At 41.6% G+C, this 19,198-nt stretch overlaps 1 protein-coding gene across 2 annotated transcripts; it reads left to right on the top strand.

The window, feature by feature from the left end:
• The first annotated feature begins 492 nt into the window (after positions 1 to 492).
• Positions 493 to 18,449, top strand: LOC115592371 (rhotekin-like). Of its 2 annotated transcripts, XM_030435009.1 has the most exons (13): positions 493 to 616; positions 2,634 to 2,833; positions 3,304 to 3,350; positions 3,438 to 3,491; positions 3,709 to 3,826; positions 4,671 to 4,910; positions 5,016 to 5,110; positions 5,189 to 5,295; positions 5,392 to 5,520; positions 6,697 to 6,859; positions 12,791 to 12,889; positions 14,549 to 14,636; positions 18,107 to 18,449. In XM_030435009.1, exons 1-13 carry the CDS (start codon positions 599 to 601, stop codon positions 18,111 to 18,113), a joined length of 1,365 nt encoding a protein of 454 aa, XP_030290869.1. In that variant the 5' UTR covers positions 493 to 598; the 3' UTR covers positions 18,114 to 18,449. The 2 variants fall into 2 exon arrangements, with proteins under 2 accessions (XP_030290869.1, XP_030290870.1); XM_030435010.1 differs by lacking the exon at positions 12,791 to 12,889 and having other exon boundaries at positions 18,107 to 18,442.
• Positions 18,450 to 19,198: the final 749 nt, after the last annotated feature.

Below are 19,198 nucleotides of genomic sequence, written 5' to 3'. Positions count from 1 at the left end.
TGTTGTTACATCACATTACTTTAAATTTGGAGTTGTTGTGTTATACTAAGTAAGAAAGCAAGAACATGTCGTTTAGATACTTGGACAGGAAATATTGTTGCAATTAAAGAGACTTTTTGATTGATCAGTGTCCAAATTCACCAAATTATGAACTGAAATTATTTAAAAACAATTGATGTACATCTGGTGACAGACTCATGTAAGCTTAAAAAACTGTTGTACTGTATGTTTTTTGTGAAAAGTAAATCAATTCCAATTGGCCAGTAATCCCCATTACTTATATGTTTTTATAGTTTCTATTCCAGACTAACTCACTTTACTCTCTCACACTTCTTAGCCTTTAAAATAAACCGTTATTATTCACAGTATATAAAAAGCATTCAGCACTGCATGTGACAGAGCTGACGGAATAAAAGACTCCACTAATCCCTCCGTGCTACCACCCCTTGTAGTGAGGCTTAAGACCGTTTTGATCTCTCTGTTGGGTAACTAACTGCTCCGTCTTGCAGGTCCATTCAGTCAGCTGTGAGATTATTCGGTCCGCTCACCGTACAGCTGAGTGCTCAGAGACTGGAGCAGACCTCCGAGAAGAAGGAACATGACTGATAACAGCCAGGTCAGTGAAACAAGATGGGTTTTTATTTTGTATTATTTTTACACTTATGAATCTTTTTATTATAATCCAGCAGAGAAATGAATGAATGTTAATGTTTTTTTTGTTCATGTTTTCTTTAAAAGCTCTTGAGTAAAAGTGATCTGACATGTAAAAACAAACCAAAAAAAAAATCCTGATTAATTTGCACGTTAACATAACAATTTGCAGTGATCCTGTGACAAACTAATATGATTCCTAACGATCAATCTGCGTCATCATCAGTCTCCAATGTGCGCAGTATTTAAAGATATCATGTGATGGCACAAATGAACTATTTAAGATTTTGTTGCTAAACCAGCTCAGTGAATTACATCTTACGTAATGACGTGGGATCCATTTAGAACAAAAGAATCCCACAACATTTCAACACAGCTTAGGCTCAGAAAACATTATTCACTTATGCAACTTTTGATCCTTAGATCTGTACTTTAATTCACTTATGAGGTGTGTGGATGAATGGTAAACCTCAAACGACTGAGCCCAAGAACGTGGAATTAACACTGAATAATTGTGTCCATTATGAAACAAATCAATACACCGTATGAAACAGTCAAGTGTGTGCTCGTGTATTAATGAATGTCATTGTACTTTCTCACAGACGCTCCATTCAGTGTGTGTCTTGTAAAAAAATAAAGTAAAATCCAAAAATCACAACAGTTCATTCAGATTGTAAAGAGACAACAATATCCTGATAATCATATCATTGGTTAAAATGTCAACATGGTGAATAAATCAGATATTTTCAGGAAAAAAGCTCCTGAGTGGATAATCAATAAGAAAATCATATGCAATGATAAATATATACAAAATCTGTTATTCCAGACAAAGACAAACTTGTCTCTTGCAACAACATACAACCTTGTCTTTGCTCACCTGGAGCCGGCGTGCGGCTCTGACAGCGTGAACATGTCCAGGGATTAATGTGATGCTCCAGTTTAACGCCGTCACCTCGGGGGGTTCTGGGCTCTTGCGTAACGGGTCTGGGTCAGCGTGTGTTCGAAGGACTGTTGCCGGAAGGATCAGCAGGTTGTTGGAAAGTTACAAGGCCGACGACAGTGACGGCTGCCTGACGTGTGGTTTATCACCACACATCATCAACATTACCTGTAAACTGTAATTACTCAAACACCCTCACATTATCATGCATCAGAGGACAAGACTGAGAGTCTCCAGCCTGCTAGTTGCTCCATTAGGCTGCATGACACCGTCTCAGATTTGCACGTTATTTTGAGGAGGCTGATGTGAATATGATCAGTTTCCCGGATATTTCACCATAAGCTAGTTGGATTAGGTGAAATTTGGACCTGATGAGGACATTTCTATTAATCAGGGATCAACGCAGTGATTAAAATTCATCCTGAGGGGAACATGGCGACCTATCCAATAGCACAGTGGCATTGGAGGAAATGTCAGAGGATCAACCTTCAGGATTAATTTTCTGGGAACCTGGGAACTCAAAGTGAGATACTAGTCACCAGTATGCAGTGCCAGGTCTTATCTTACTTCCTTCTCGCAGTTCTCACAAGCTCCTGGTGCTCTTTTTTTCCGCCCTCTCCATATCAGGTTCTCATTAACTCCATTAGGAGAGGCACTGTCTGACGCTTAAGTTTCCCTGCTTGCCCGCCTGCTGCTTTCTGTCTGTGCTTGAAGTGCTTCATTTGTGTGTCACCAAAAGTAAAAACCGTGACCGAACTTGCACACACGCCAACATGGTTTGGAACGGCCATCAGGAGCCTTATTTTGTCCGTTATAGCAGGGAGAGCGCTGAAAAATGTGACTGCAGGTGACTGTTCCCACTGTGTTGAATATGAAAGGAACACTTTAATGACTTCAAACAAAAAAAAAACAATTGTGCGTACTTAACGTTTTACAATATACATCGCAGTTGCACCTATAGCCATGGCATGGCAGGCACAAGAATATAAATATTGATAGTTCTTATTGAAAGAATGTTCTTTATTTCACTCATCTGTGACAGGAAGGAGAGGTGCTGAAGCAGATCGAGAGGGAGGTGCGAATGCGGGAGGGGGCCAGTAAGCTTCTGGCAGCCTGCTCCAGGAGAGAGCAGGCCCTGGAGGCCTCCAGGAGCCTGCTGACCTGCAGCGCCCGCATCCTGGCCCTGCTCAGCCAGCTACAGAGGATGAGGAAAGCGCAAATCCTAGGGAGAGTGGGACGAAGGTCAGATGGAGTGCAGGGATATACTGTATGAAAAAAGACAGTCAATAGATCTTTTGACAGTGGAGATGGAGACAAAGAAATGTTGTTGGATCAAGTTGATGGCGTCATGCCCCGTATTGACCACCAGAGGGAGGCAAAGCGAGCCTTTTCAATCCTCTGAGGGGTTTTTTGTTAGATTTGTAGATTTAACTCATTTATTCTGTTTATAATGGATACACTTGTATTTAAGATTACACATATGCATGATACAACTACAGGTATGATGGTGGACATAGAGAACCTTATCTGTGCAACATGAATGCTCATTTTTGTTGAGATTTGTCCATTCGATGTCGTTATTCCTCAGGCTTTTAATTTGTGCTGCTGTCGAGCTGGATTCCACTGGTGTTCTTGTTATTTTGTCCATCGCCTTTACATGCTGTACTTCATGTATGGCTTGTTGGTTCTATTCTGTATTTCTGCTGCTGCAGGCCATCTGAAGACATAGCGCCGTGTCTGGGAAAAGTAGCCCTCTCAGGTGAGCGAAAGTAGCAAAAACATCTCACCACAATACTTGAGCCTGTCTTTTATATTTGCTCCAACTTTTTAAATTTGCACTCTGCAGACCTGCGAATCCCGCTGATGTGGAAAGACTCAGAGTACTTCAAAAACAAAGGAGGTAAGGCCACCGACTGCACTAATGTTGACGTCTTGATTGAAATTATACGGACTGAGAGAAAGTAATCAATGAAAAAAGCAAAGGGTTTGATTGCATGGACACCTTAACCCCCGTCATTCTGCCTGGTTCTTTCATAAGACTGAAATAATTGCCCACTTTACCTGACTTGCCTTCAGAACCAAACTGCATTTTCTTACTCGATTCTTTTCACTTGCAGAGCTGCATCGGTGCGCCGTGTTCTGCCTGCTCCAGTGTGGCACAGAGATCCACGACACCGATCTGGTGATGGTGGACCGGACTCTGACTGACGTGTGTTTCGAAGACACCGTCATATTGTGAGTCACCTGTGTCGTCGCAGTTCTTTAGAGGTTCAGCTGTGGTCCAATTTGGCTGCAAACAACTACAGATGATAATACTAGAAATAACATGTAATTCATTAGACAAGGAAATGAACAAAGTTACACGCTAGGTAAATTAATATGCTGTAACAAGTGGCATGTTGTGTCAAATTAGACAAAAACTAGAAGTAAGAGCCAGTTGAAAACACAACATAAAACTGTATTGTAAAATCAAACAACATTGTGGTCTCTCCTAGCCTGGATGTCCGGAATAGTTCAGAGCCACACGCTTGCTCGTTAGCACCTTATTAGACATTCGTAGAAGTTTTGCTAAACATAACAAGAAAACAAATGAAGTTCCTAACGGAAAAATAAAGTTCTTTGAATTGAATTGAATTGAATTGAATTGAATTGAAAACTGTGCTGCCATCACGATCTTAGTTTTTGTCCGATTTGAAATAAAATTCAGCTTGTTACGTCTTATCAAATTACTTAGTGTATAACAGTGATTGTTTACTGTGTAATAGAGTTATTTATAGTTTTTTTCCAATTTGAAATCTGTTACATATTTTCAGTTTTCAGAGTGAATAACTGTGTTTTTTTTTAATTTTCTAATAGAGTCTAGTTTTTGCCTAATTTGAATGATCAGTTATCAGGTTTTACAAGTTTACTGTGGGATTAACTTTCTTTGTTAACTGTCTAATAAGGCAGATATTATTTCTACTTTAAGCCTAATTTGACAAAAAAGTACAGCTGATTGTGTCTTGTGTGCGTGTGCTCTAAAATAACGTGGGGCCGATAATGTACGAGTCAGTCTATAAAAGCGTCTGTGTGCAAGCAGCAACGACGTGGGTCCGGAGTTCCAGCTCCGTGTCGAGCTGTACAGCAGCTGTGCGGTGGACAGCTCCTCACAGGGGGCTCTAGGACCCAGGAGAGGGAGCCTGCTGGGGGGCTCTCTGGGATGCTCCTCTGGGAGTAAGATCCGTGCCGCGTTCGAGTCCGCAACTGTTTGTGGATCCAGTGGAGGAGATGAGGGACCAGGAGGTGTGTCGCCGCCTTCGTCCCCTCGTCGGTCTTCACTGTAAGGACGGCACTTCTCCCTCACACGCACACACTAAAGGGAATTTTCAACATCCAGAAAAATGAAGATTGATTTCGGACACTTTTTTTTTTTTCCTGTATGAAGGGGGCCCAAGTTCAACCTGCTGGCTCACACGACGCTGAGAATCGAACACGTCCAGGAGGCTTTCAAGACGCATGATTTGTCGCTGGCAGCAACAGGTGAGTTATAAATCACCTCCTCTCTTCCTCCTGTCTCTTCTCCTCTCCTCTAATCCCTAATCCCTTTGTTTTCCCCAGAGGATAGTCCCTTCTGGTTGCCTCTGTACGGCAACATGTGCTGCCGCCTGGTCGCCCAGCCTATGTGCATGATTCTGCCTGTCATGAGTGGCCGACTCAAGGTTAAGGTGACTATATCCTAATATATTATCCCACTTTGTGACTGTTAGTAGTGTAATCACATTATCATCCACTGAAAGACTTCACTCCCTGCTCTCATTCAGCTCGGAGAGGACCTTAATCGCTGGCAAAATGTCTACGGTGTCCTCAGGGGGCAAAGTCTCCTCTGCTACCAGAGTGAAGAGGACCTGGAGTCTGAGGACGAGCCATTACTCGTAATCCACATCAGAAAGGTCGGTTCAAAAATGAGCAAAGTCACAAATAAATAGATGGATTCATTTACGGCTTTGTCCACGCTGATTACAACAACACGCCAAGGCCACCAGAGTGCACTGGTGAATTTATAAAAGTTGTCCTAGAGGGAACACGGAGAGCATCTCACAACGAGCAAGATTCATTTTTGTCAAACGGAAATTACCGGCTTCTGGCCCAGCTTCACAAACTTCAGAGGCACGCAGAGAAGTCAAAGTCAAAACGCTTGTAGTGTATAGGACAACTTTATTGTCAGACCAACACGTTTCAGGTTGTGGCATCATGAGACACATAAAAAAATGATTTAAATACGGTAAGTATGATACCTACCTAACCATACCCACTCTATCAAATACGTTGTTTGTAATCAAAAAAGGAAATTTTAGATATGCATTTAAGAAAGTGTTCTAGAAGTACTAGAAATATGAAGACAGATGATCTTTTTCTTTTAGACACCCTATTACAAACAACAAACTCCAAATGTTGAAGTAACTACATACATTTACTTAAGTACTATTACTTCTATTCACTTGAACTTAACTCTCGTGTTCACCGTATGCTGTTTTTCACATTTGAGAGGAAAGTATTGGAAGCTTTTTAGTTGTCTGTTACTTTTTTAAGTGACATTGTATTTATATTGAGGTCCTAGTTATGAGTGGTAGTTAATAAGTAATAAGGCTTTTAAGATCATTATTATCAAGTATTATTTTGTGTTATTAAGAGTGTATAATATCAGTGTGATAAACACATTTATCATTAGACTCTAAGACAGTTATAAACACTCACAAGGTTTGATTGTGCAGTTCTTAGATTGTGTCATTTAAATTGTGAAAGGCTCAAAGAAGTACAATTACATAATATTTGAGAAAATCCCTAAAATGAATTCTGATTGGTTTTGCATAACTTCTTTAAAATCTTTTTTCAAATCATTATATCTCAGAACTGATATGCCTGATCACAGACGAAGTTAGAAAAGGTGTGTCCCAGATTTGCTCTCAGCTTCCATCAAACTTAATATTTCAGTAGCATCATGACTACCTGTAATGTCTGAGCTATATGGATGTGTCTTCGAAGGCACTCGATAAAGCAAAACTCCAACCTGATTTTCTGAATAAATCAGACGTGGAAATGATTACGTGTGTGTGTCGTCCCATCAGGACACCCTCGTCTGTGTGTCAGAGAGAGACCCAGTCCAGTGCCGGAGTATATACATCAGTACACAGCGTCAAGGAGAGGATGTAACCTACACGCTAACCACGCACGCACCCGAAGACACCCCGCGCTGGACCGAGGCCCTCTGGCAGCACGTCTACAACATGAGTAAGGCCTCAACGGACAGCAGGGGTTATGTAACCTGCGCCCTAAATACTAGCTACCATTAAAGATAATGAGACTATAATTTAAAGGTTTGAGAAAAAGGTATGGCCTTTCTGTATAGAACATAATGATCAGGTGTCAATTTAAGGCGTGGGTACGGAAAAAATTAATTGCTTTAAGCGTCATTATTAATTATAAAATTCTTTGGCAAACTGATGAGTTCACGGGGTTACATCAGGACTCAAATACAGTGCAGAGTTCAGTTAAGGTGATTCACAGTCGGAAACAACTCTACAGAATCTGTTCTCACTTCTGATAGTCCACCTGAAATCTGCCAATACACCGTGAGGATATCGTCTGAGCCCTGCAGTGAGAATTACTTTTGTGAAGCCAATAATGCTGATAGTCAGAGACGTGTTGTACGCTAAACCGAGCTAAGCTAATTGGCTCTTTGCTTCAGCCTTACAGTCAGTATATAAACAGGAATGTGGTATCGATCTTCTCGTCTAACTCTCAGCAAGATATATCTATATATAATACTATATATATACATATATATTGTATTCTATATATATATGTGTGTGTGTGTGTCTAGATGCATCTGTTCCTGTCATAACACAAAAACATTATCAGGCAATATGAACGGAACAACAGCAACGATGAGCTGGTTGGTCACTCTTCATACATTTTTTTCTTTCTTTTTCTTTGTCTGCAAATTTCAACAAAATCATTTTTTTTTCACACCAACTCAGGCATTTATGAGTTTTTCCCACTCCTGGTGCCATCTCAATGATAATAAAGAAAAGCACACATAAGTATCTATTTTTAAAACCTTGCTTTATTTCATTTTGATCATATCTTTAATCTCAAATCTAGTCTTGAATTAAGGGATATCCCTGCTGGCTATGTAGGGGGAATGCAGTTTGGTGAACTTAACGTGAGCCTTATTACGACAATCTGACAGCAGTGATGTGCACAATGGGGGGGCAGGGGGGCAGTCGCCCCCCCTTGTGGCCCAATTGTTGAAAAACGCACGCTAAAGTGCCCTCCTGGGAGCCAAAACGTGCACTAAAGTGCCTTCTTGGGAGCCAAAAAAGCGTGCCAAAGTGCCCTCTTGGTTGGCAAAACACACTAAACTGCCCCCTTGGCTGGTTAAAATATGATAAACTGCCCTCTTGGGAGCCAAAACATGCGCTAAAGTGCCCTCTTGGGAGCCAAAACGCAGGCTAAAGTGCCCTTCTTTTCGCCCCTGCCCTTCAAAAAGTCTGTGCACGCCACTGTCTGACAGGAAATATCAGTTAAAGGTGTGAAGAGTCGGACGACCTAAAGTCATAAAATAAGACTCCCGAGTGCATGTTTTTCATTAGTTAACCCGTCATTTTAGTCCACCGAATCATAAGTGTCGCCTGGCTCAGCCTCCTGTTACTGACTGTAACCTTATCTGTGCTGATATTACATAAGAAAAACAATCGTAAGGCAGGTGGGGTCAATTTAAGATTGATAGATGACGATGATGTGTGTAAAATAGAAATGGGATTCTTAGAACCTGCTGGATCAAGTTTTTTTAATGCTTCTTTTATGAATAGAATATAAGCACGCTGTCGGAAATGACCTGAAGTCTGAGTTCAATTGCAAATCAAATGTTTTTTCAAGGCCCCTGATGTTTTTTTTTTTTTGTCGATTTAAAGAATTGTCATATCCTAACATTTGGCACATACCGTATTTGTGTAATTGTGTCTGGTGTCCGGTGGCAGTTTCCATCGTGATGACTTCATTCAGGCACCGGAGATAAACTTAATGCCAACTTGTGATTACATGACGTCGTTGCGGGGTGTTGTTTCGGATGCTGTCTGAACATTTTTACAGCCTTGTTTTACAGCAGTGTGTCATTCCAGAGAATGATATTGACGAACCACTTTGAGTCACACAGCCAATTATTCGTGCACGGCTAATTTGACGCTGCACTGATGGCGCAACAGTAAGTGGCTACTGAGCACCATGATTAGACGATGTGGTGATATAGGTACGCAGAAGGAAGTATTTGAGTGGAGTGAACTTTTAAATTATAAGGACTAGCCCAGAGAGGAGTATTTGGGTGGAACAAACCTTAGTAAAATGTCTATACGTTTGACCTCGGAAAGCTACTATACCTCAAAAGACTTGCACAAAACAACACACAATAAACACAGTAACTTGCACAGTAAACACTGGACGTACTATCTTTCTTTGTTTTGGGGATGATTTTTAAAATCCCTCCGGACTAATTGCAGGGGATTTAGATCAGGGTGGTGGAGACCGACTCCTAAATGAGGATTGGAAGCAGCTTGGGCCAATCATGGTGTGATGACACCCTTCCGTGAAGGCTTAAAAGAGGTGGTGAATGGCACATAGGTGGCTCCCTCATTCTGACGCTCTGTCTCAATTCAGGGTCTGCACCCTTCGAAGGACTCGGCCTTTGCGGTCTTCGAAGGCGAGTCGTTCGGAGAGACCTCGTTAAGTGCGTCAACCGTCGTTAAAGGGACGGTCTAGCCTTTGGAGCATTTCTTGGTTCATCACGAGATGTTTTACCCTTACGTCACGAGGCCACGAAGGATAGTAGCGTTGCATCCTCCAAAAAGAGGGAATAGAAGGCCGCATTTGGAGGAGCCTTCGAATTGGGACAGCCTTCGCGTGGCGTTGTGACGTAATTGGCCTTCAAATGCGGTCTCTGAAGGATACAGACCCTGAATTGAGACACAGCATGAATCTGTCCCTGTTTCACTGAGAACCTCTTCCCCTTAGACTGCCAGCCACAAACTCTGTCCCAAGTCATTCTAGTAATAATGATGATCACAATAATAATAATAATACATTTTTTTTATAAGCGCCTTACAGGTCACCCAAGGACACTTTACAGAAAAATATTTAAAAAAAAACAGAAACTGCCCTCAATGCCAACAGGCAATACAGGAATAGTGAGGAAACTGGGTTCACTTGAAACCCCGAGCCCCTTTACACCTTCAGTTTTTTTCATGTCTGTAGTTTAGATTTTTATGTAGATTGGGCTGGCCTGTGAGCATTTTTACTGCCAGTGCTGCCACAATGTTGTTGTAACAAGTAGCTTGACATGTTGGCAAATTACGTCTAGCATGATGTCTTGCTGTTCTGCACATCACTAACCTTACTGTCTGGCTTCCCTCCCATGAATGTCTGTTGTGTTTGTTTAAGCTCTGGCACTACATCCGCTGTGAGTTATCTGCTTCATTAACTCCTGGAAGGCTTTCTTAACGGTGGCTTTAAGGAAATACATGAAACTGCCCTAAATGGTTTTTTTTGCGTTCTAGGTTTTCTGGGATTTTATGTTTAAATATGCAGCGTTATCTAATTAAAAAGGCACCAGTTAGTCGGAAATTACAAAACACTGGATAAAGCCAGGTTCAGAATTCATTGTAGTTCATTCTTGTTTCATTTTGTTGACATATTAGAGCCAAAGGCTTTTACAGAGGGGAATTTTTGTTAACTCTTTTTTTTCCCCCACACAAGTCAGAAAATACTGTCAACAGCCACACACACACACAAAAAAACAATAATAATCAAATTAACCACGTTTCCAGGAAAAGCAATGTTCCAGAGATCAGGCTGTGAATGTTATATAACCACACACCTCTGAAAAAACCTTCAGAATAAAACTGGAAAGTTAAGTGTTTGTAATTGCGATATACAAATAGATTGTATACAAATAGACATTTTCTTCTGCTTATCCAGGGTTGGTCGGGTAAACTAATCTACTAAAATCAGATGGAAAATGTCTATCGAGGTTAGCACGCTAACCAGCTAGCCCTGGCCCAGCCTTTCTCAAATTACCACTCTGACCTCTCAGTCCCGGCCACTAGCTGCATGGCTAATTGAGCTAACAAGCTTACAGTAACTACGGTTAGCTGCACTATCTCATGAATTCAAGAGGTGGCCGATTCTTACATATTGTCCCTTTAAAGTCACGTATTTGGGCGTATAATTTTTTTGTAGTGTACTTTGTCGTCTCTTCTATGTGAAATATTTCAAGAGCTTCCTTAGAGAAAATAAAAGTAACTTCTTGTGTACTGTGTATGATCTTTTATCAAATCATAACAATGTGTTAAAAAAACATGTATGTTGAAGTAAACGTGTATGTAACGCAGAAACAAGTGATGGGGGGGCGGAGCAGCTGTGACAGAGACACCATTCACCCTATTAAAATACACTGTGCCATCAAGATGATTTTAAAGCTGCTAAATGTTACTTTAAGTAAGTGGTGGAAGGAGAGAGAAGACAGATTCATGCTGATTCTCTGCCATTAAACAGCAACGGTGCCAAGGGTGTGCTCTTAAGTATGCTTCTGCAGCGTGTCTTCACTACTGGGCACCTCTAACTCATTTCTACAGCGTCTTCACACCTCTGTGCATCTGAGGAATTGAGATGAGCAATAAATCTTTGTGTTCGCTTGAACAATTGCAATACACGTCAGTATTTCCAGTCATCAGACCGAGCGGGTGTGAAAAAGTGAATGTGGTTAGCCCCTCCTTGGTCGGGACAAGGGTGTGTTTCCTTGTTTACCGTTTTAAATTTTTCTTTGCATGTTTTATCCGACTGAGAAGGATAATATCCATATTCCCTCGGTGCAAACCAACAGGAAAAAACCGGCAAAATGGTGCAAAACGTGAGCAGTAGATTTACTGAATTGCTTCTGTTTTGCAACCTTCCTCTGACATCACAGATGATGTGTGAGAAAATGTGAAGGTATTTGCAGCTGCCCGCTCACAGCCTTGTGAAACAAAGGAAACAGTTGTTGTTCAGGCAGGTTTGATAATAATAGCACCAGTAAACCCTATTTATAGAAAATCTTTCAAAAACAAAGACACAACATGCTTTTACAATAGAACAATACTAAATGCAATAAAGCCCGACGTTTAAAGAGAAGAATAAATGTAAGTTTGTTTCTGTAAAACCACTAAAAAGTTAAAAACACAACGTTTCTATCCGTTTGTTTGTTGAATTTTCCATTTTTCCTTCGACACAACGCTGTGCTAATGCTCTGGTTAGGTTTAGGCACAAAAAACACTTGGTTACTTGAACCAAAACATCATGGCTGGGCTTAAAATGCCTGTTTTGGTCACCACACTCACGGATTGAGATGGAACTTTTGGTTGCGCCAGAAATCACTGGAAATATCCGCAGGTCTCCTCAAAAACACCTGGTTATGTCGGAACTAAAATGTCTACAGGGATCCTTAAAAACACCCTGTGACGTGACTTAGGCTCTGGTAGCCCTCTTGGCAGCGTTGTTGGCTTGTAATAGCACCACCACCACCCCCCCCCCTCCACCTCTTGCTGCGACAGGTGACTAATAAGGATAAAATGTGAACACGATATGTCTGGTAAACATGTCACCGTTGGACGTGACTGTGGTTTGCAGAAGACTGCTAACGTAAGATCCTGGTGACTAGGCTGGAAAGTCAATAGCATGTCTGTGTCGGATTTTCACCAGGGGTAGCGAGTACATAGTGAACAAGAGGGGGTCCCAAAATTGATCCTTGGGGAACCCCGCACATGAAAGGTGCACGAGTGGTTCAAGGCTGCAGGAGCACATATACGTTTGGAAGACACCAACTAATTATTGTTCTGATAATAAGGCGATCTTGATTTATATTTAAATTCAGAGCACACATAGAAGGACAGCATTCTCACATCTGTAACCAGAGTAGTCTGGTATATGATACAGGTATGACATAATCTCTTTACTGAATGCACGGACAAAGATTAAAGCTGACATACATAGCCGCTGAGTTTCTGTGCACTTAAACTACTGTAAACTATTTGACAGGTTTATTTGCACAGAGACAAAAGCTGGCTGGAAGCAGATTAATTACTCTGCCATTCATGTGCGTATGAAAATCAGTGCTAATGCTATTTGTTGCAGGCCAGTGGAAGCAGTGCTGTGATGGCCTCATGAAGATTGACACGCTCAACTCCAGGAAAGCCATTACAGTGAAGCAGGGATCGCTTTACCATGAAATAGGTAATGTAACAGGGGAGGCCCTTCCGGATCTTATCGGTAGTTTTCCCCGTTTACATGCACAGCTCATCATTTCGCAAAAACATGGTATCCGTGTGATTCTGGGCCCTTCCTTTTTTATTTCTGTCCTGCGTTTCAAACTATTAGCAGACCTGAAAATCTTTAAGAGTTGTGTGATCTAACGCCACGGTAAACAGATATGCTTTTATGCGTGTCTGTCATCAGGCTGATGAACGCTTAGAGGCACAGAGGAAAAGGTACGATTTGTTCTCTGAGAGTACCGGAGATTTGTCCATTGGCCGACAAAACACTTCTGAAGCTTCACAGCAAAGTGGCTTTTCAGCACTCTACCAAACAACTGGAGTAGCCAGGGAAATGTAAAAATAAAAAAATAAAAAATCTTATAAAGAGTCCATACGTAATCTGGCGTATTATTATCAACTGTGCGGTTGAGCTCGTGCACACACGTTAAATGGTGTACGCTCATGCTTTTAACTTGGTGGCTACAGTGATGATTTAGGCGTATTAAGGGGTGTACTGTAAATGACGTCTTTTCAAATCGATCTGTGATATCGGACGTGTTCGAGGATTATGACGGATGAGCCGTGTGGAGCCATGTGATGTTGGTCTTTTTCAGTCGGTTTTGAAAGAAGTCCCCATCTGCTTCAAGTTGTTTCGGAGAATCACACAATTCTGTTTTGCTACGAAGCTCCAGAAATAATGTTGTGTGGCCTCCAAAATCTCCCCCAGTTTTCCATCGTCGTGGGCATGAGAAGAGAACGACTTAATTTCTGCCTTTTTGCGTGAACTTTTCCTTTAGTCTTCACTGTGACTGATGCAAGTTTTGCGAGTCTGCTAATTAATTTATATTTCATGCAGGAAATAAAAGACAGCGATGACTGCCTGGGACAACAGGGGAAAAAAAAAACTCGCCAAGACCTGAGGGTGTATAGCTTGCAAAAAATGTTTCAAACTACTTGTATTTCAGGAGCTAAAACCTGTTAACATACGTATCAGTGAATGGATGTATGGACTGTAATGACCTATCCACATTTAGACATCTGACTAACCATGCCAGGAATTCTGACAATATAATGAGAGGTAAAACGTAATGCTCCCTCGTGTCGCCTTGCCTCAGAGCTGACGAACGGGTTTGAGTAAATAGCAGGATGTAAGAAAGATAAATAATGCTGCCCGACAGTGTCCTGGAACAACAGGCCAGACTGTTGACGTGAATAGGGGCATTATCTCCAACACCTGCTGACAAAAACATCAGTCATCTGGAACGGAAAATATGCACACTATAGCAGGGGAACAAAAATAGGCCAACACCTAAAATGTGGGTGTGTCGCTTAGACGTCAAAATGGCCCCTTTTTTTTTTTTTTAAGAACATTCCAGTCCTCCAGTCAGACGGCCTCGAGGAAAGATAAGAGGATTCTGAGGGGAATTTGGCGAGATGAGATTTTGACATCTCTTCCTTACAAGAAAGAATCATCTCTCCAAATTCCCCTTTTATCAGTCTGTTATCAACAAAAACACGGTTTCCTGTCATGAAAGGAGATGCTTTGAATACTTGCTCCAGAGTTGGTTCTCTTTAAGATGGTAAAAAATGGAGTGACTCACCCTCCTGTTGCGTCTTTTGCCCCCCTCTTCTTTTTCAGTAACACCATCCTCACCCGGAGACGGTCTCGCCGTTCCAGATTTATCCGGCGAAATCCGCACGTTGCTCTCTTCCTACTACAAGGAAAGGTAAGCAGCAGCAGACCTTCCCCTCCACCAACACCATCACCACCACCAGTGTTTTAACGAATAAACTCCATTGATTTTCGTTAATTATTCACATGTTCTTTTTAAACAAGCTGGGACAGGGGCAACAAAAGGTTAACAGTTAATAGTATCATGATACGGTATGAAACGCCCCTTGAACTGCACAATTGTCCGTAAGCCACACAGTCCAACAATTTAAGGAACTGCAGGAACGCGGGTGATTTCACCATCTACAATCCAGAGTATCATCTGGACACATCTCTGCACCTAAGGGTCAAAGCCAGTCAACGTCATAATTGTCTGTCACCCAATCTGTCTGGCGGACGTGATTTTAGACATGATGTCATCACACGGGCTTGGGAACACTTGAAAAGGAAGAAAAGCCCTGCAGCTGCACCTATAAATTCAAGTTAAGACCGCCGCGCAAAGTGAAAGCCATATATCAACAACACACAGAGACACGCCAACTTCTCTTGGCCCGAGCTCACCTGAGATGGACTTGCGCAAAGTGAAAACATTTCCCGCGGTGCACATTTCAAAATGTTTTGGTAAATGATGAATATGTTGCACTGTGGGCTACAGAGGAAAAGGGCCACCCAGACAGTTACCAGCACAAAGGAGAAAAGCCCGGCTCAGTGCCCATAGCATGGATAACTTGCTCCACTGATGTTTCATTTCTGTTTTAAGCCCACTCCCAGCTTTTCTTGAATTGTGCAAAACCCTCTCCTCGGCTCCCCGTGACACGCATAATCACTTGTTTGTTGTGGTCGTCTCGAGATGATTGCTTTGTAACTGGAGGCAGCGCAACACTAAAGAGGAAACTTACGACTTTACAACAGACAAACAAAAATGTCAGAATTGTACCCCTCCGGGACGGACGAACGGCTTTGAGCGATGAACCAAATTCCCGCTCACACACTTTAGTTTTTTACTTTCGCTGTTTATTTTTCCGCCAACCAAGGTGATAGAAGTGTGAGTGATGACATCTGGGTAATTTGTGACAGCTTCTTGAGATTTCAAATTTTAAATGCCGAAGAATGAGGCGGCAACTTGCTCCGTGAAATCACGGCCGGTTTCGCAGTGGAGCCGTCGTGGGCGGTTTGTTTTTTTTTGTGTAGAGCTCTGTGACTCAGGCTTTATCAACAAGTTGCAATTACATAAGATTGATCCGATTATTGCTCGGTCTGTTTGTTCGGTTTATCTATTTTAATGAGTGAAAACAAAAGAATTATAAGCAGTGTCGCGGGTCACACACTGTTCTTACAGGAGCCTAATTGAGGTCAGCGGGGACATGACATGACATCACAGCCAAGCAAGATAAATGCCTCCTTTCAGTCGAGCACATAATGGCCCGCTTATACATTGTAGGCCATGCCATCAAACACTGGATGTTTCCCAGATGATTTGACTTCTTAAAACGGCAAACAGTCAAAGTTACAGGTTTAAGTCCGCACATAATGCACCTGAGTGTCAAATGCTACACTTATTGTTCAGGGGTGTCATGGTTTATGTACAGAGAAAGGCCAGTGATGTCTTAAAGAACAGGTTGTACCAGGGACAGATGACTGTGAACGCTTCATATGTCAATGTTCCTTTTCTACAGTACACTAGTAACGAGTCAGACCTCTCTCTGTGCTGTGTACGTGACCAGATTGCACACAGCAATGAGTCAGGCACCAGTGAGGTGCAAGTTAGATGGCTTCCCACAGAATGCAATCGATCTACTTTTCTTTGAACTGAAGAAAATGACTTGACACAGGGCGTGAATACAATTTTAGATGTGTAAGTAAAGGATAAATTGACACAAAAATGAGAATCCCATCATAATTTAGTCGCCACCATGTCGATGAAATGCTGGTTGAAGTTTTGTAGTCCACAAAACATTTGGAGTTTTACAGCAAAACAATGTTGACGCGGTCCCCTAAACACCTGGATGTAGATGGAGACTTGTTTTCAAATGTTCAAAAAGAGAAATATCGCTCCGTAGAGCTCGTCCAGCGATATCAAAAGACTCCGGAAGCCCAGACATCCTGAATGTGTTTGAAAATACATTTACACCTTAAGTTTTCTCTTATCTCCATCTACTTCACATGTTCAGGAGAACGCTGCAGCGCTGTTTTGCTATGCAGCTCTAGAAATGTTCTGTTGTCTACGAAACTTCACCCGACTTTCTGTGGACATGGTGATGAGTGGATGATGACTAGACTTAAGTTTTTGGGTGAACTTTTCCTTTAAGTTTTTGGAGAGCAAGCAGCCTGATCATGCCACATGGCTGTTGCATATGAAACATAAAACATGAAATGAAAAATGCCTTTTAGAGAATTTTAGGGCATCCACAGTCAAGCAGGCAATAAACATGTGATTATATAAGTAAAAAAATAAGAAAAAATCATTAGTTTGTATCTTCATATTTAAATCCAGTCATGTCTTCGTACCTTAAAACAAAAATGTCACATGCACACCTATGTAAGCTTGAACCAACCAATTTCAGTCAATAATATCATGCCATCCACCCATCAGCATGGAAGACGGTGTAAATACTATTTTAAACGTCCCTCCCTACCTTATCGTTTTTACTAGAATCATACAAAAGCACAAATAACACAGGTTCAAAAGGGACTTAAAATGAAAAAAAGTAATAATAGCATGTTCCATAGTTTTGTTTATTCCCAACTAACCAACCAACCAACCAACCAACGGACACTGGGGGAAAAAGTATGTATTTGTATATGTATTTCCTCCTGCCAGGAGAGGAATGCAGTTCACCAGTATTGTGGTGCACTTGTGAGCTGGCGATTTAATCTGGAAAAAATGTTTTGTTTGTGTTCTGGTAAGTCAAGCTAACTCATCCTCATACCAGTCATTGCAAGATAAGAAATTGGCAAACTCACAGCTGAAGCTGAGCTCTGTAACCGATACATGCATGAGTAGCTGTAACTGTCAGAGGGTGTTGTGTCTGCTGTGAGTGCAGACAGGTTTCACAGTGTGTGTGTGTGTGTGTGTGTGCATGCACGTGTGTGTGTGTGTGTGTGTGTGTGTGTGTGACTCACATAGTAACTATTTTCTCTTTTTAATTCACCTGCCTTGGAGATGTTTATAACAACAAAGAAATAGATAAAAGCAGATAGAATAAGGCTTAATTGATGCTATCTTTGCAGAATTTGTCGGTTGCTGTAAATAAATTGATTTTTTAAAATCTCTTTAGACATTTGCTGTGTGTTGGTGAGTCATCAACCCATCTGTGCTTTTATAACCCAAGCTTTGTTTTTCCAGCAACGTCGTGAACACACCAGAACACTCAAAGAAATACGAAAATACAGGCAGATACTGACACCGCCACACACCTCCAGTGGGTCATGAGCGGTGATCCAATGGGATTTATTTTTGTTTGAGTCTGTTCATTGTTTTTGTTTTTTTCCTGCGTAGTATTGCTTTCTCCCTTTTTCTTACAGATATTGATGACCCTTGCCCGCAGCTGCACCGGAGGCGTGAGGACCTGCTCTTATTCTATCCATTTGTGGTTCCTACACCTGGTGAAGACAACGAACAAGGACATGATAAATGCTGCTATTTGGATATTCTACAGAGGACACATCCTTCTACACAATCTTCTACCTCTCCTCCCTGAATCTTAACTGTTTGCCCAACTAGAAGTATAAACCGTACTGAAGAATGACCAGTGTAAGCCTGAAGTCCCAACTCATCACCGGCTCTTATGCCACTAAACTGTTGATCATTTGAATTTCAGTTAAATAAAAATCTACAAAAAAAAACAAAAGGAAATAAAACGATATTTCTTTTACAATATAAAAATGTGGTATTCCATGTTTTGGGATGCTTTCAACGGTTTCCTCACGCAAATAAACTAATGTAACATGCTTAAAGACCAATTCTGACCAATTCTGTTCAAACCTTGCGAGTTGGACTTTCGTACGCTGAAACCACGAAAGCAGTTTAGCCGCCTTCTCCGGATTTAAAGACAGAGAGACTCTCTTGAGTCATAAAGCAAACAGTCCCGGCACACAGCCTTATTTAAAGGTAAAATGATACAATTTATTGACTCAGAAAAAATGAATTCCTGTTTGTCATCACTTGTGACCCACCTAAAGTATGTGGTGGTGTCTGCATCTGCAGTGACGCTGCCCTCTGCCCCTACTATTTCACCGTGTTCAGGACATTCTTGAGTGTCAGTGGGTGTGACGCTCTTCTCCTCCTCGCCAATAACAGCGTGCAGTTTGTTAGGAATGAATGTTTGTTTGAATGTGTTGACAGCACCTTAAATTGTTCAAACTTCCTGGAATAAACCTGTCGCCCACTGTAAATCACTGCGGCGGCGGTTTCCGCAAACCGAGGATACGTTCATACTTTTTGCATTTCATCATGTTGCGACTTCTGCGTTTCTTCAGGGTTCAGTTTTCTGTTTCATGCTGCGACAACACTTTGCAGTTTTGGTTTGCATAACTATTGACCGCCAGCATTTTATTGCCTGGCGACTGGGTTGCCCGGAAACCACTCAAACTTAATGTTGATGAAGGTTTCGCCTC

Source organism: Sparus aurata, chromosome 12 (assembly GCF_900880675.1).
Source record: "Sparus aurata chromosome 12, fSpaAur1.1, whole genome shotgun sequence".
NCBI lineage: Eukaryota > Metazoa > Chordata > Actinopteri > Spariformes > Sparidae > Sparus > Sparus aurata.
The sequence above is the reverse complement of the archived record's forward strand: the minus strand, read 5'-3'. Positions and strand labels throughout refer to the sequence as shown.

Coding starts and splice junctions, on each gene's coding strand:
- LOC115592371 (XM_030435009.1), top strand. Junction 5,521..6,696: donor TCGTAATCCACATCAGAAAG/GTCGGTTCAAAA, acceptor TCGTCCCATCAG/GACACCCTCGTCTGTGTGTC. Junction 12,890..14,548: donor ATCGCTTTACCATGAAATAG/GTAATGTAACAG, acceptor CTTCTTTTTCAG/TAACACCATCCTCACCCGGA.